Here is a 13,909-nt window from a genome sequence, read left to right as displayed (position 1 = left end):
AGCCCACGCAGAACAGGAGCCTTCCCCAGGGGAACATGGGCCCAGCGTGTAGTAGTGAGCTCAGGCTCCAACAGGCCTTGTGGGAAGTTCAGAGTCAGCCGTGTGACCTTGGCAGTGACCTCATCTGTCCCAGCTTCAGGTCCCTCCTCTGTGGCAGACATCCTAAGTGTCTCTCCTTCCAGCATGGTTTGAGGGTCCAGTGAGGTCACAGCTGCCCAGCCCTCAGCATAGGCCCCAACCCATCATTAAGAGAATGGCAAGTCCTGCTTCTCAAACAATGCTCCCCACTGTTGCCAGTGGTGTCATTGCTGGGGAAGCACAGAGAGAGAGTGCAGATGTGGACGGCACACACAGGTCTCAGGCCCTCTCTGTGTGACATTGGACCAGCTACTTGAACTCTCTTGAGTTTTGACATTCCTCACCTTTTGGAAGTGGTACTAATAGCCACCTCACAGTATTCCTTGGAGGACATAGCAAGATGATGTGTGCAAAGCAGTTTTAGTAATACCTGACACAGAACGTGTGTTTAATAGGCACCATTATTGTAATTATTTTATTTTTTTTTTATTTTTTTAAAGTTTATTTATTTATTTTGAGAGAGAGAGTGCACAAGCAGGTAAGGGGCAGGGAGAAGGAGACATAGAATCCCAAGCAGGCTCCGCACCATCAGCGAAGAACGCAATGTGGGGCTTGAACTCACGAACTGTGAGATCATGACCTGAGCTGAGATCAAGAGTTGGGTGCTTAACCAACTGTGCCACCCAGGCGTCCCTGCTGTAATTATTTTAAATACAGAAGTAATCAAAAGTGTGGGCCTTGGGGTTAGACCACCATGGTTCCTCTGTCCTCTGTTAGTGCATTTGTGTTTGATAGGTAGTAACTAGCCCTCCACTAGAGGGTTTTGGGGGTTGTTTATTTCTTTGTTTGTTTTGTTTTTTAGGTCAGTTGCTAAGTTCAGGCACCTTGACTACCTGGAAGTTTAGACTAATTCACACCCATACTGGCCATCACAATTTTAAACCTGTTTCACCTTTGAACCAGCAACTCCACTTGTGGAGTTCTGTCCCAACACAATCCCACTCTTGCTCAGGGTTGCGTGTAGAGGGAGAGCCACCCAAACGTTGTTGTAAGGAAGAATTGAAAATAGCCTACATGTTCGTGGTTGAGGAAATGATGTCCGTTCAACATGATGGAATACTGCACAGCCGTTAAAAATAAGACAACTTTATGTTCAGTTACGTGAAGATGTATTACAAGGATATAAAGTGAAAAGCAAGTATAAGTATGCTGTAAAGTAAAAAATCAAATTGTAGAACAGTGCTTAGTGTGATTGCATTTTTGTTTACCAAAATAAGTTATGCACATTTAACCAGCAAAGGATTGCTACCTTGCATATATAAAGAACCCTGGTCGCCAATAAGATAAAAGTCAGTCCTATGGAAAAACGGGAAAAGTGGGCACCCAGGTGGCTCAGTCGGTTGAGTGTCCGACTCTTGATTTCAACTCAGGTCATAATCTCAGGGTTGTGGGATTGAGCCCCACATTGGACTCCACACTGAGTGTGGAGACCGCTTAAGATTCTTTCTCTTCCTCTGCCCCCTTTCCCTCACTCGTGTGTGCTCTGTCTCTCTCTAAAATAAATAAAAATGAAAAAGAGAAAAAGAAAAATGGGAAAAAGACAGGAACAAGTAATTTACAAAATAGAAAATCCAGATGGCCAGTAAGGATGAAAATGTGCTCAACCTTCCTTGGGGATGTTGACGGAGGATGGTCCTAAGGTTTCAGTGAATTAACCCTTGTAAAGCACTAGACTGGGGTCTAGCACATAGTAAGTGCTTAGTAAATATTTCATCACTGAGTGTTGTTATTCCCCAAGACATAACTTGATGGGGTCATGGTGCTGTATGAGCTGGGCAGACAAGCTGGCAGAGGGGTGGGACCATTTTTAGGGCCAGATTCATCAGGTGGACTCAGGCCAGGGCCTGAGTCACCTCTAACCGCTGATGTGTCTCCTGTCTTCCTGCAGAGCCTTTGTGGCATGTGCCCGCCCAGGCCCGGCTCTCAGCCATGGCGGGAAGCAGCGGGAGCAAGCACACCTCCAGGCAGGACGCAGCAGGCAAAGATTCCCCCAACAGGCATTCCAAAGTGAGTCTGGGCCCCACCTGCTTAATCCTGGGGAGCCAGGACTGCGAAGCTGGCTGCTTCACTTCCCTGACCACTGTGGGTCTGACAGTGTCACCTGGGTGTGGGCCTCTGAATGCCATACGTGAGCACATCCTTCTCCTTTGCCGTCCACTCCAGCAGAGGGGCCAACTGCTTGGTCTAGAGCCAGACAAACGCACAGCCAGCTCTAGCCCTCACCAGCCAAGTCATCGCCAGCAAATCCCTTTGCCTCCTTGTGCCACGGTTTCCCTACGATTACACTGGTCATGGTCAGTGTCTTCACCAGCTCAGGCTGCTATAACAAAATACCATAGACTGGGTGGCTGACAACAGAAATTTCCTTCTCACAGTTCTGAGGCCGGGAAGTCCAAGATCAAGGCTCAGGCAGATTCAGTGTCTGGTGAAGACCCACTTCCTGGTTCATAGATGGCCTCCTTCTCACTTCATGTGGTAGAAGGGATGAGGGAGCTAGCTCTCTGGGGTCTCTTGTGTAAGGATGTAAATGTATGTATGTGGATTTAATAATCCCACTCACGAGGAATGGGTAACTACATATAGGGGTATAAATATGTAAATATGTATAGGGATTTTATAATCCTATTCATGGGGGCTCTACCCTCATAACCTAATCACCTCCCCTAATGCCATCATACTGGGAGAGCGCACCAGTGGTCAGCCTGTGGCACTAAGCTAACTGCTCTAACAGACGGTCCCTAAATCTCAGTGACCTCACACAGTAGAAGTTTGTTTCCCTCTCGTATAACACAGTTGGGTGTGGATATTCAGTGAGCAAGCTTTCCACATGGTGATTCTGGAACCTAGGCTCCCTATCCCTGTGGCTCTGCCGTCCCCCAGGGCCTCAGAGCCCTCTCCAGGGTCCTTGCCTGTTTCTGGCAGGTAGGGGTGGGAGGAAGAGGGGCTGGTGTGCGAAGTCTCTATAGCCCAGGCCTGGAAATGGTATAATTCGTTTCCACTTATATTGCATTGGCCAGCACTCCATCACGAGGCCACACCTCGGCGCAAGGGAAGCTGGGAAATGTAGTCCTGAGTGCCCCGGGGAAAGGAGGTCGTTTTGGTGAGCACTTGGCAGTCTCTTTGCATCCCTTCATAAGGTGGGAATTTGATGGGTACATTCGATGTGCCAGGCCCTGGGACCACAGTGATGAAGTGGACAGATGTGCCCAGGTGCTCCCAAAGCTGACATCCCAGTGTGGGCAGCAAGCAGTAAGCAGATAAACAGATGCATTCCATAACACCAGGAACTGGTCTTTGCTGTGAAGGATAACCAAGGCAGAGGTCAGGGAGAAGACTGTCAAGCACTACTGCTTTAGGGTGAGGTGGTCAGTGAAGGCCTTGTGAGGAGGCCTTGAATGAAGTAAGGGGCAGTCCATGAAGATACCTGAGGGAAGAGCCTTCCAGGCAGAAGCAATAGCAAGTGCCAAGGCCCTGCTCAGAGCACAGTGATCAGAAGGGAGGGGGCAGATGAAGTTAGAGGGCAGAACGTGGGACCAGACTGCACAGAGCCTCAGGGCGAGGACTCTGGCTCTTCCCATGAGTGAAATGGAGCCACAGGAAGGTTCTGAGCAGGGAAGGGACATGAAATGGGGCAAGTGTTCACAGCCTCCCTCTGGCTGCATATAGGCAAACTGGGGGCAGAGGTGAGTGGGAGACAGGGATGGGGCAGGAGGACCAGGGAGAAGGCTGCTGCCATGGTAGGTACAGTGGGAGGTGGTGGTGACAGGCCCGGGGTGGAGCCGTGGAGGTGGAGAAGTGGCAGGTCCTAGATCTCTTGGAGATGCAGGCCACAGGATTTGCTGTTGGGCTGCACACAGGTGCGAGAGCAACAGCAGGTCCCGGGTGACTCCAAGCCTCTTGTGTGGGGCAGCCGAAAGGCTGGAGGTACCTTTATTGGGGCGGGGAAGAGGGATCCGGGAAGGAAGGTCAGGAGCTCAGCTTTGTATGCACGTCACACGCATACTGTCACGCCTCCCTCTGAACAACCGCATGAGGCAGGGTTATCAACAACCCAGCTTCACAGGTGTGGAAACTGAGGCACAGGAGAGCTACGTCACTTGTCTGAGGTAACACGCTCAAAAGCAGGGGAGCCAGAGCTTGGGTGTGGGGAGGACCCAGGGAGGGAAGGTTGGCCCCCACTGTGGACTCTATGGATGACACTTCTCTTGCCTTCCAGGGAGAACCTCAGTACTCCAGTCATTCCAGCAGCAACACCCTCTCCAGCAACGCATCCAGCAGCCACAGCGATGACCGCTGGTTTGACCCCCTGGACCCCCTGGAGCCGGAGCAAGATCCCCTCTCCAAGGGTGGCTCTAGTGACAGCGGCATCGACACCACCCTCTACACCTCCAGCCCCAGCTGCATGTCCCTGGCCAAGGTGCCTCGGCAGCCCAAGCCACACAAGCCCCCGGGAAGCATGGGCCTTTGCGGCGGCGGACGGGAGGCCGCCACGCGGTCCCACCACGCAGACAGACGGCGGGAGGTCTCGCCAGCCCCTGCAGTTGCCGGTCAGAACAAGGGCTACCGACCGAAATTGTACTCGTCAGGCTCCAGCACCCCGACAGGCCTGGCGGGGGGTAGCCGTGACCCACCAAGGCAGCCTAGGTAAGACACTGCTCTTCACCCCGGTCCTCCAAGGAGCTCGGACCGCCTTCTACTTCCCCCACAGTCCTGACAGGGGGGTTCCCCTCCCTACAAGCATGCTGCTTGCAGATGGATGTGCTTACACACTAGTTTGCTTACAGAGTTGGGAGGCTCATGGACCACCCACTACTGCCCATCATTCACCTTCTAGTACCCTGGGTAGAGGGAAGGAAACCCCTGGCTGGCTGTTTCATCTGCCTCTGCTTTACTCTGAGCCTCTCTCTTTCCTTCTCTCTCTGCTAAGACCAGTGGTTTTATGCTTTCTGGAGGTCACAGACTGTATGTGTTAGGCGTGCATTCGGCTGGAGGTGACAGGAAATCTGACCCACAGTAGCTTTTAAAAAAAAAAATTTGGGGGGCGCCTGGGTGGCGCAGTCGGTTAAGCGTCCGACTTCAGCCAGGTCACGATCTCGCGGTCCGCGAGTTCGAGCCCCGCGTCAGGCTCTGGGCTGATGGCTCGGAGCCTGGAGCCTGTTTCCGATTCTGTGTCTCCCTCTCTCTCTGCCCCTCCCCCGTTCATGCTCTGTCTCTCTCTGTCCCAAAAATAAATAAATGTTGAAAAAAAAAAAATTTTTTTTTTTTTTAAATTTTTTTTTAAAGTTTATTCATTTTTCAGAGACAGAGCATGAGCGGGGGAGGGGCAGAGAGAGAGAAAGACAAGACACAGAATCTGAAACAGGCTCCAGGCTCTGAGCCGTCAGCACAGAGCTCGACGCGGGGCTCGAACTCAGGCAGTGTGAGATCATGAGCTGAGCCGAAGTCGGACGCTTAACCGACTGAGCCACGCAGGCACCCCTGAGCCACAGTAGCTTAAACAGACGGAGCTTTAACAGTCCCCCGATGAGAACTCCACAGAGGGCAGAGCCAAGCTAGTACAGCAGCTCAGGGAGGGCCTCAAGGCCTGGCATCCTGTGTCTTCCTCTTCCACCATTCTTACCATACTGGCTGCGGCTCCCTTGTCTCCAGATGGCTGTGGTGCCCCTGGGGGGAATGGGCCCAAAAAACAGAGGAAGATGGCTTCTCCTAGTTCCCTTTCCATGAAGAAAGCAACAGCTTTCCCAGAGCCCTTTGAGCAGAGCAACGTCACAAGGAAGGCTGAGAAATCACAGTTTAACCTTCTGGCCAACACAGCGAAGGGCAGTGGTCTCCACACAGTCCCCTAGAGGGCTCTTCAGCACAGATTGCAGGACCCCACTCGGAGTTTCTGATTCAGTAGGTCAGAGCACAGCCTGAGAATATGCATTCTTTTAAGTTCCTGGTAGATGGTGATGCTGCTGGTCCTGGGACCATCCTTTGAGGACCACTGGTGGAGAGGCAGGCAGGGGACCAAGGGAGAAAGACCTGACATTGATGTCTGGGGCCTAGACTGCACACACTTAGGGCACCTTATGAAAGCCATGAAATGTCTCTCTGAAGCGCTGAGGTGGAAAACCGTTCAGCAAGTTGCCAAGCTCAGCCTGGAGCACGTGCCCCTCACAGGTCTGCACCCCAGGCAAGGGTCACAGTGCTGTGGTCCCCAGTGCAGACCCCAAAGGCCACAGCCTTCCTTCCATTCCCTGACCGCCCCTGAGCAGGGGCCAGCCCGGGACCCCATAGGGAGTCCTTGTCCCCTTTGGTTTCCTCAGGCCTTTGCCAGCCCTCAAACTACAGCCTCTGTCCACGCAGACCACACAGGACCCATGCACCCAGGCAGCCTACAGTGCACTTCTGTCTGTGTCTATGCAGAAATATCTGTGTTTAAAAAAAAAAAAAAAAAAAGGCGAAGCAAAAGTGACCCAAACAGTACTTAGCCTAACCATGTGTGAAGCACTTTGATGTAGTCTAGTCTGTTCAAAATGTGAATGCAGCTCAATACCTCCTTCAGTGATCTCATGATTTAGCAGTGGTTCTCTGACCGGTTTGGAAACTGCCGTGTTTGAGGGTGCCTGCGTTGTGTGGGTACCTCCCCTTGCCCTGGTCAGGGGCCCAGAAGGGTGAGGATGGAGAGGCTGTGTGGCCCAGTGGGTTTAGTCTCTGGTTCAGCCTATTTCCCTAAACAGGTGGTTCTTAATCAGTGAAACTCGTGGACTCTGGAACAGCTCTTTCATTCGTTATTTATCCCTTCATTTCACTCACAAATATTTCTTAGGGACCTGTTGTGTCACAGACAGTAGGGTGGGAGCCGGGGAGAAATAATGAGCAAATTCAGATGAGGCCCCCCCCAGCCCCTCACCTCAGCCCATCATCCGCTGAGGGAGACAGACAACAATTAGGCCATCACTGAGACACCTGTCAAAGTGCACCCACCTAGAGGGACTCTGCACCAGGAGAGTCCTGGGTGCCACGGGGTCCCAGGGCTCAGCTCCGCTAGTCCCTCTGCTAGACATAGGCCTGTGTTCGTAAATCTGAGTAACTGTAGGGTTTTGAAATCTGCGATATAAAGGCAGCGGCTCTGAGGAGAAGACTGTGGCTGAAGCAGGGAGTGGGTATAAAATTACCCTGTGTCTGATGGAAAGATTTGCTGAACCCAGGAATGAAGGGAATAAAATGGGAGAGGAGCCCACTACAAAAGAGGGCCCAGCGGTTGGGAGCTTTAATTTGCATACAGACAATTGATGCTAATTGCAAATCATTCTTATCTACTCATTAAGCTGCTTCCTGAAGTTTTCTCCTAGGCAACCAGGCTGTGGCATGGAACAGCATTTCCCAAAATGGGGTGCTCGAGGTGATTTGGGTGGTATAGGAGGAAAATGTTTTTGTTTTTTGTTTTTTTAACAGATAAATGTTTGCTTTAATGAGTATTAGGAAAGGTGTTACCTGCCCATCCCCTGCTTTTACAGATACTGTCTTGGACAAGTTGAGGAAAATTGAATGAGTTGACTTAAAGAAACATCTGCATGGTAGATGAGAGTTGGACCTCCACCAGGGTTCAAGCCCTCCCTCTTGCCTTGCCTTGGCTGTGTGGCCTTGGGCAAATGACTGAACTTCTCTGGGCCTCGGTTTCTTCGTCTGTAAAATGGGGGATAAATCACATACCTATCTCATAAGGATATGGTAAAGATTTAATGACCTACTGTGTGTAGGACCCTTAGAACCATACCAGGCAGTAGGCCTTGAACCTGCCTGTCATTAAAATCACAGGGGACTGTTATAAAAAGAGGAGAGGTATGCCTCAAACTAACCAAATCAGAATGTTTCTCCGGGGCCATGCCTCTTTCAGGCAGTTCTGGGGACACCAAGATGGCTGAGACAGCCCCAGGCCTGCCCTCTCGGGGCTCAAAGTCCAACAGGGAAGACACACCTGTTCCCAGAGTGGTCAGGGCCAACGTGAGGGAAGCACCTGGGATGCGGGAGCCCAGAGGAAGGGCCAGACCCCATTGTGTGAGAGGCTTTCCTAGAACAAAGAGGCTGATGCGAGCCAGGGGACTAGGAGGGCAGGGCATCCCAGATAGAGAAGGTGTGCAAGTCCCATGTATGGGCCTTACTTGGCTGCCCTCCCACAACTTTCCCGTCTTGGCGGGGGAACCAAGTTCCCAGTTGGTCGCTGAGCACCTGAGCCCAAGAGGCCCACATGTGCCTCCACCTGCTGCCGGCCGCGCTGCCCCTCACACCGGTCAGCCCACCGGCCTTCTGCATCTGCTCTCGTTTATCTCTTCCCTTGGGCTGAGCTGGGATGACAGCCTGCTATCGAGGGCAGGCACGCGAGCTGCATAGCTGCCCCGGTCTCTGCTTGCACAGCACGTTGTAATAGAGCACCCGTGTTTATTCGCATAGCGAGTGCTCATTGTGTGCCTGGCCCTCTGCTGGGCGCTGCGGGCACACACGGCCCCTGCTGTCCTGGCACTGACCCGGTACCGGGGAGCCAGCAAGCAAATAATGATCAAAGTAATAGATGAACTGTGCTAGGGGAAAGCCGGCAGAGGAGACCCACTGGGATCCGCGAGTGGATACGGTCCAGGACTCAAAGGAGTGTCTAATCTAGCCCAAGGGGCAAAGGTAGGTTCCATGAGGAAGGGTCATTTCTGCCAAAGATAAGAACAATAAGGAGGTGGGAGCAGGTGAGTAGTTTCCGAGGGGCTGATGGTATATTCTTGACCCAGGATGCAGTCACATGGTGTCTGCTTTGTAACTGTTTCTTCAGTTATATGCATATACTTTGTATACTGCTCTGTGTGTCAGCTATTATACAATTTTTTTTAGGTTTTTATTTCAAGAGAGACAAAGCAGGAGTGGGCAAGGGGCAGAGAGGGAGAGGGAGACAGACCCAAGCAGGCTCTGCACCGTCAGCATGGAGCCCGATGAGGGGCTCAAACTCACAAAACCGTGAGATCATGACCTAAGCTGAAACCAAGAGTCAGACACTTAACTGACTGAGCCACCCAGGCACGCCTGTACAATTTTTTTTTAAAAAGAGAGAAATGGGGGGGGGGGTGGTGTAGGGGGGAAGGAAAGATGGGATGTAAAGAGGACGTCTCGATGAATGGGAAGGAGTAGCATGTGCAAAGGCCCTGAGGTGGAGAGGAAGGCGGATGCTGTTAGGTCACTGAACACAGGCCCCTTGGCTCAAGGGTAGAAACTGAGGGGCCAGCTGATGGGAGGTTTTTTGGGAAGTCAGCAGGAGCCAGACCATGCAGGGCCCTGTCTACCACATTACAGAGTTTGGATTCGATCCCAAGAACTGTGGGCAGCAAGGAGAGGTTTCAGCAGAAAGGGTAGTACAGGCGGATTTATGTTTTGAAAGATAGTGCTGGAGATGAGACTGGAGGCAGAGCCTCAGGGACAGGGCTGAGGCGGAGATATGAGTGAGAAGGAAGGGGTCTGGACCAGAGGACAGAGCAGCTGCGCCTGCGTCACAAAGTGGCATTGCTAGGACACCAGGAGGGAGGGAGACACAGGTCCAGGATGGTGCCTGGGAGCAAAGAGTCGAGGCTGACTGCTGAGTGTCAGGAGGCTGCTGCAGACGGGGTGGTGAGGTTCTTGAGAAGAGACTGGGGCAGGGCCAGCCCAGGAGGCACGTTACTCTTAGGTAACAGGACGGACGGCCAGGAAGGCCTCTTACAAGGTTGTTATTTTGTAGGAAGCAAGGGATTGACCCAGGCAGAAGAAACAGCAAATGTCACGACCGTGAAGGCGAACTCATTTGCAGTGCTTAAGAAACGGCCAAGCGGGTGTGCCTGGGTGGCTCAGTCAGTTGAATGTCTGACTTCAGCTCAGGTCATGATCTCACAGTTCGTGAGTTCAAGCCCTGCATCGGGCTCTGTGCTGTCAGCGCGGAGCCTGCTTCAGATCCTCTGTCCCCTTCTCTCTCTGCCTGTCTCTCAAAAATGAATAAAACATTAAAAAAAAAATGATAAAGTGGCCAGAGAGGGAGGAGCAGACAGGGCAAAAGGGAGAGTGACAGGAGGTCAGTTGTGCACGGTAGGCCGGAACCCGGTTCTGGCAGGCTTACTGACCATGGTCAGCTGCTGGGATTTGATTCTGAGGGACATGGGAGCCATGGGAGGCATGTGAATGCACAGTCTGACTTATGTTTTAAAAAGATTACTCTGGACTATTTGAAAGGTAGAAGGGATTGAGTTTGCCCGCAAAACTCAAGAACTGCCACCAGGGGGATGGGCCGTGCTGAGCAGGGAAACACCTATCCGTTCCCTCCCCGTGCTCCAGCCCCCGCCATGGAAGCCGCCACAGCCTGTAGCAGCTTGTGCCCATCGATGATTTCAGTGACTTCGCAGACTCTCTCCCCAGACGTTCGTCATGGGAGCCCGGCTTCCAGGCGCACTGCCAGGCGCCAGCGCCTGCTGTGGGCACCGCAGTGGGCTGAGTGATCCCAGGCGGGCAGCCACCTGGCCCCCCGCCCTCTCCTGAGGCAGCACACGCTTCAGAGCTCCCTGGGTTTCCAGAGCTGTGAAGGGGCACTCAGAGGCTCTCCACTCCACGTGGAGCTGACACAGCCAGGCAGGAAGTACGTGGCTTTGCCGCCCCAGGCTGTGCCAAGAGGGAGTCTCTGGGATATGCTTCTGGGGGCATAGCTCTTAAAGGTAATGTGAGGGCCTTGGAACCCCCTGGGGTCACACACAACAGAGACCCACTTGGGAGAGTCACAGTCAGCCTGGGAGAGGAACCCAAGCCCTCTAAAGGAAAGGAGGGAGCAGTGCAAAGGCCCTGAGGTGAAAATGTTTCTGTCTGGGAACAGCTTCCCTTTCACCTGGCTGGAGCCCGGTAAGTGGGAGGAGCTGAGGGCAGAAGGGGCAGGCCAGATGGTGCGGGGCCTTGTGGGCAGAGGGGAGGACTCTGCCTCTGCCCTGAGTAAGGTGGAGCCACAGAGAGTCCTGGGCAGAAGCGCGCTGTGATCTGACTCGGTGTTCACAGGCTCTCTCTGGCTGTGTTCAGTGAGGTTGGGCAGGAGGAGACTCCTACAGCGATGGGCGTGGGGGTGGAGGGGGTGAGCATTGGCGGGTTTCTGCATCACTCTGATCCCGTATCCTCCCTGCAGACCTGCCACTTCGGCTCCCAGGCCACTGAGTGGAATGTGGCCACTCGAGACTCCTACACGATAACTGCAGCCACATGCGGGGACTGACTGAACTCTCAAGGTCTTGCCACGCACTAGGGAGAGAGGGCAAGATTGGTCTAGCAGTTAAGGCCGAGCAGTGAGGGATTCCTGGGCTCTGGCCTCTGACTGCCTGCGTCCGGATCACAGCTCCAAAGCTGACCCAACCGTGTGATCTCCATCAGGCTCCTTAGTTTCTCTGAGGCTCAGTTTTCTCATCTGTAAAATGGGAGTAATGATAGGATCTGTGGTCTAAGGCTGCCACAACGAACCTACATCATGCACTGAAAGTACTTAGCGCGGGGCCTGCGACGTAGCTGGGTCCAAAAATAGCAGCTGCTGCCAGGCTTTGTTTGCACGTATTCCATATCTGTCGTGACTGCAGTTGTTGAAAGTACAGGCTTGGGGTTAAAAGCCGGGGTCTCTTGAGCCAGACTGGGTTTGCATCCTGGCTCCATCCCTACCAGCTGCATCGTTTGGGAGCAGGTTATTTAATCTCTCTGGGGCCTGGTTTCCCCACTTGAAACACGGGGTTGGTGGTAGTTCCTGCCTCAGGGGGTTGCCAGGACAACTAAATGAAGATGCTTGGGGCAGGGCCTGGCCATGCTCACAGGCTCAGCACAGCCAGCCCCGTCACTGCCACCACTCTTCTCCTGCGCAGGGGCTCAGCCACCCTAGGCCACCCATCAAGACTTGAGTGTAAGTGCAGCTCTGATTTCGCCATCCAGCCCATGGTTTTTCAGGTTTTTTTGTAAGCCACAAAACCTTTTCCTCCAACAAAATCTTAAGTGCTTCCCTCAGATAGAACACAGATGAATGCATAACCTCTCCAGTGGGGGAGGTGGGGGTGGGAGGGCCGAGCAGGATGCCACCGCCCCAGTCCTGGCTGAGCCCAAAGTCCCGGCTTTTAGCCCCTGGGCACACCACGTTAACAGTGCACACAAGACCTCTTGAAGTGGTGCTGTCACTGCCTCATTTCTCAGAGGAGGAAACTGAGGCTCTCTGAGGGGCAAGGACCCGAGCTCAGGTCCCAGCGTGTCACTCAGAGCTGGGATTGGAACTCGGGTCAGGTGGGCAGCACGGCCCATGTTCTCACCCCACCCCATGGTGCCTCTTTGGTCTTCAAGTCACAGCTGAGGCCCAGAAGGGGATACCTGTTCCTGCTGGTGCATCAGAAAGAGAGCATGCTCACTCTGCCGATTGGTGGGTGGGGTAAGAACTCCACCCCATATGGGGCACCTGGGCTCATGGCCCCAGCTCAGGGTTGGGTCAAAATACACAGCACGCTGGGGGTGGGGAATAGTTCTGTGTTGAGGCCTCACAAAGCTGAAGACAGAGACAGTCATGGGAGTGCCTTTGGCTACAAGTAACAGAAAATTCCAGCTTGGCTGAAGGCAGTCTGTTATCTCACAGAACACAAAATGCTAAGTTAGGGGGGTGGCCAGGATTGGGTGATTTATTGACTCAAAGACCTAAATTCTTTCTCCTCTTTGTGTTCTGCCTCCGTCAGCCTCCAAGCTGGCTCCCCTCCTTCTCAAAGTGGCTGTCCTTCAACCAGGTAGTCACAGTGTCCAGTGGAAGAGAAGGTGATTTTTCTGCAAGTGTTTTCTGTTTGTTTTTTTAGCAAAGAAATTTTCTCCCAAAGTCACCCAGCAGACAGTCCATATACGCCCTCCCCAAAGTCTCACTGGGCAGAAATACAGTACAGACCCATCCATACCCATCCCAGACAAGTGGCCTCACTCAGTCAGGATTTGCCCACTGGGCGAGGTGTCTGGTCACCTTCCTCAAGCAAAGGAGGAGTAAAGTCAGCCTCTGTTTACAGGTGGAGGGGGGATTAGGCTGACACCCAAAAGGTCTGCTGCAGGACCCGAAGCCAGGCAAGCCCATCTCTCGAAGGAGGCCGTGGATGGAGCTGGCTGGCTGGCGGACACAAAGGGTGTTCACCTTTTTCCCTTCCTGGTTTAATCATCTCTTGTTTTGTCAGCTCACAAAAGCTGAATGAACATGCCTGAGGGCAAGGTAGAGGAATGTGCTGTAGAAAGTAAAAGTTAGGGTGATCTATTCATAGAATGGACCCCCTGCGGCCGTTGCAGAGAGGGGGGTTCGTGTGGACTGACAGGGAGAGAGCTACAGAACGTACGGTTAAGGTGAAAGGGTGCACAGCAAGCTTATGATCTGCTGCCGTTTATTTTACAAAGTGGGAAGGATACACACTCCCTCTCACACACGTGTGCTTGTGTGCGCACAGCTCCCTGTTGAAGAAGAAGAAAGGATGGGTCTTGGTTGCAGGGAGAGACTGGGGTGTCAGGTGGCACCTCCTTTGTGCTCTGTGCCATTTGTACGGTTTCACTTGACTTTTATTCTGAACACATCATTACTATCTCCAGAGATAATCAGTTAGTGTAAGCTCCTCCCCGAGATTTTTCTCCAAACCTGCAGCAGCCCAGTTCTTTCAAACATTTAAAAAAAATTTTTTTTAATGTTTATTTTTTGAGAGAGAGGAAGAGACAGAGTGCAGGCGGGGGAGGGGCAGAGAGAGAGGGAGACACAGAATCT

General features: G+C 52.8%; 1 protein-coding gene across 5 annotated transcripts in view; it reads left to right on the top strand.

Annotated features, from left to right (window-relative positions):
- SIPA1L3 (signal induced proliferation associated 1 like 3) overlaps nucleotides 1-13,909 on the top strand; it is a 238,986-nt gene that overhangs the window by 195,352 nt on the left and 29,725 nt on the right. For all 5 annotated transcript variants that reach the window (XM_043599043.1, XM_043599038.1, XM_043599039.1 and 2 more), the window contains 2 exons: nucleotides 2,027-2,145; nucleotides 4,355-4,782. In XM_043599043.1, coding sequence (XP_043454978.1) covers nucleotides 2,027-2,145; nucleotides 4,355-4,782 — 547 coding nt within the window. The remainder of the gene's footprint in view (nucleotides 1-2,026; nucleotides 2,146-4,354; nucleotides 4,783-13,909) is intronic.

Source organism: Prionailurus bengalensis, chromosome E2 (genome assembly GCF_016509475.1).
Source record: "Prionailurus bengalensis isolate Pbe53 chromosome E2, Fcat_Pben_1.1_paternal_pri, whole genome shotgun sequence".
Lineage (NCBI taxonomy): Eukaryota > Metazoa > Chordata > Mammalia > Carnivora > Felidae > Prionailurus > Prionailurus bengalensis.
This window is presented reverse-complemented; position numbering and strand designations above follow the sequence as displayed.